The sequence below is a fragment of the Volvox carteri genome, assembly GCF_000143455.1.
Source record: "Volvox carteri f. nagariensis unplaced genomic scaffold VOLCAscaffold_1, whole genome shotgun sequence".
Taxonomy (NCBI): domain Eukaryota; kingdom Viridiplantae; phylum Chlorophyta; class Chlorophyceae; order Chlamydomonadales; family Volvocaceae; genus Volvox; species Volvox carteri.
The window spans coordinates 3094961-3097914 of record NW_003307545.1 but is presented as its reverse complement, the minus strand read 5'-3'; the positions used below and the strand labels follow the sequence as shown (position 1 = coordinate 3097914).

Below are 2954 nucleotides of genomic sequence, written 5' to 3'. Positions count from 1 at the left end.
CCGCCGTTCAGCAGGCCCGAGTACGACCCCGCGCGGCCGCTTCCGCTGCCGCCGCTGCCCATCGACGCCGCCTCACCTGCCGCCAGCGCCGCCGCCGCGGCGGCGACGTCAGTGGGTGAGCCCGAAAGCGCTGACGACATGGTGGCGGCAGCGGCGGCATCAGGCAGTACGCCGGCGGGCAAGATGGCAATGGTGACGATCTCGCCTCGACGACCTGAGGGTCGTGGACCGCGTACGACACCGCTGCTGGCGGACAGCTGTCCAACGCTTTTAAGCGGCGTCAGCCCCAACCTGGCGGGGTTGGGCAGCTGCGGCAGCCCGGCGCCGCGCAGGGCTGCGCCGTTGGCAGCAGTCGCGGCGGCGCCGCCGACGCCGCCTCCGACCCCTGCGGCCGCCGCCGCTGCGGCGGCGGCGCTGCTAGTCGCTGCCGCATTCGAACTACTGGCTCCTCGATCGCTTCGTACCCTGCATGGCATGAATGAGGTTTCGGCGGGAATGAAAAAGTCAAAGTGTTGAACGCACAGGAAGGATAACGGCCGCACGAGGTTTTGTTTTTGTTGTGTTAGATGCTAAGCTGGAAAGAAGGTAAAACAAGGAAAGCCTTGGAGAGGAAAGAGCGAATGCGGTGTATTGCGGTCCGCTTGTGGAGCAACGTGTGTTGAGACCGTCATCGCCCGGAGCGCCTCCCTCTCCCGCCTAGCCAGAATGGGTGAACAGCCATAATGCACAACTCGCAACCTTCACACCTGGAGTCCCATGCCGCTACCAGTCGCCGCGCAATGTTGGAGAACAGCTTGGATAGCGCCAGCGGCGAGTCCGCCGAGATGACCCGGAACGCCGACCTGCGCTGGGACGGGGGACGGGGGCCCGAGGGGGAAAGACCACGAACCACGAACAACGAGTGAAGCTGCTGCCAAGGAAAGAGTGCACAGGGGCCGGGGGCGGGGGCGGGGCGGTTATTTCCTAATTAGGTTGATTTTCGTGAGGTTGGTGGCGGCATGGTTACAGCGCGCGATTTAGCGCCCGGTCGCAAGGGTTCAATAAAGGGGAGACTTAGGGTTCAAAGAGATTGGAGGCAATGGCGGCTGCCCGGACGAAAGGCAGCTGCTAGGGGGGAATACCACTACCACGCGAGACATGAAGAGACGGACGTGGCGGCTTGCGTGGCGGCATGAAAGCCGCGAAGGCACTTTCTTAGGAATAGGAAGACCTAGCACGAACTTCCCCCCTCCCCTCTTCACCCCCCCAGCCGCCGGTCCGTTTCCGTCTTACCCTCTCCACCCCACGCACCTCATCTCCACACACCTCGCCACTCCAACCCCCACCGTACCGTGCCCAGTCCCCTCCCCCCCCCAGCCTGAAATCAACAATAAATCCGCTCAACAGCCCCAGTGGCCCTCATGCACACCATCTGTTGCCTCGGTTTACGTACTTACGTGCACCGGGGTGTTTCGCTTCTTGCCTTTCTCACCTGCGCCTCCCACCACCACAGCCTCATCCAGTCCGTCCCAATAGCCCCGTCCTCTAAATTCCCCCCTCCCCCAACAAGCAAACCCCGAAAGTCATCCAGCTCCCTACATCCCCAGTACTGTATATACAAACACAAACACAAACACAAACACATACATACATGCATACATACATACATGCACATACACATACACATACACATACATACATACATGCATACATACATGCATACATACATGCATACATACATGCATACATACATGCATACATACATACATGCATACATACATGCATACATACATGCATGCATACATACATACATACATACATGGCCAGGGCGGCCCACCTGCTCATGCGGACCAGCTCCGAGTCACGGACACACAGTGCGGTGGTGTCGTGGTAGCCGCCCGTGATGGCCCACACGGCCCCCACCGCCTCACCACGACCCACCTGCGGTGAAGGTGGAGGTGGAGGTGGAGGTGGAGGGGGGAGGGGGGGAGGGGGGAAGGAGGGGAGGGGGGGAGGGGGGGAGGGGGGAAGGGGGGGAGGAGGGGAAAGATGAACCACGAACGAATGAAGCTGCTGCCAGGGCAAGAGTGTACCAGACGTAGAACTGACTGGGGAAGGGGGAAAGACGAACCACGTGAACGAGTGAAGCCGCTGCCAAGGAAAGAGTGTACCAGAAGTGGGGGAGGAGGGGGAGGGCGGACGAGGTAAAGGACGTGGAGGAGGGAGGTCAAGAGGTCAAGCGCGCGAGGTGCACGGCAACCAGGCAAAAGAGGAAAGGCAGGCAGGAAGGCAGGGAGGCAGGGAAGGGTATAAACGACGTGAGGGACGAGGCGGCGCAAATGGTGTACTCTCCCCAACCATCCCCCTGTGGAAAGGTCTTCCCCAAACACACGATCGCTAGGACCCGCACCTCCTCCTCCAGGTGCAGCTGCCGGGCGTGTGTGACTGGGTGCATGGTTTCATGCAGCAGCCTCAACCGCCCCGAGATGACCACGTACAAGCACTCCGCAAAGTCACCTGGCGCCCGGGGAGGAGGGAGAGGGGGAGATGGAGAAGATACCGGGGCAAGGGGAGAGGGGGAAAAGACGAACCATGTGAACGAGTGAAGCTGCTGCCAAGGAAAAAGTGCTGCGGCGGAAGCAGAACTGACCAGGGAGAGGGGGAGCGGAAGCGTCTGAAGCTATGTGTCAAACGAGGGAGGGACTTCGCCGAGGAGAATCTAGACGCGGATCTGGAGCTGCCGTGACCGGCCACCCCGTTGTGACGGTTACGCTACGTGTCAAATAACGGCACTGGTCCCCACCCGCCCATCCCCCCGCCCGGCCCCAACCGTATATACACCCCCACCCTACTCTCTCCCCCCCCTTCCCTACCCGCTTACCCATCCACTACCACCCGCCCACAGCCACCGCCATACTACCAGCCCAGCCTCTACTACCACTGTTTCCACCCCCCCCCCCCCCCCCCCCAAAAAT

General features: G+C 61.1%; 1 protein-coding gene across 1 annotated transcript in view; it reads right to left on the bottom strand.

The window, feature by feature from the left end:
- Positions 1–2954, bottom strand: part of VOLCADRAFT_86144 (uncharacterized protein) — a gene marked incomplete at both ends in the record, with an annotated part of 18002 nt that overhangs the window by 7292 nt on the left and 7756 nt on the right. The window contains 5 exons of the mRNA XM_002945762.1: positions 77–465; positions 747–842; positions 1817–1920; positions 2390–2496; positions 2571–2607. Of these exons, the coding sequence (XP_002945808.1) occupies positions 77–465; positions 747–842; positions 1817–1920; positions 2390–2496; positions 2571–2607 (733 nt within the window). The remainder of the gene's footprint in view (positions 1–76; positions 466–746; positions 843–1816; positions 1921–2389; positions 2497–2570; positions 2608–2954) is intronic.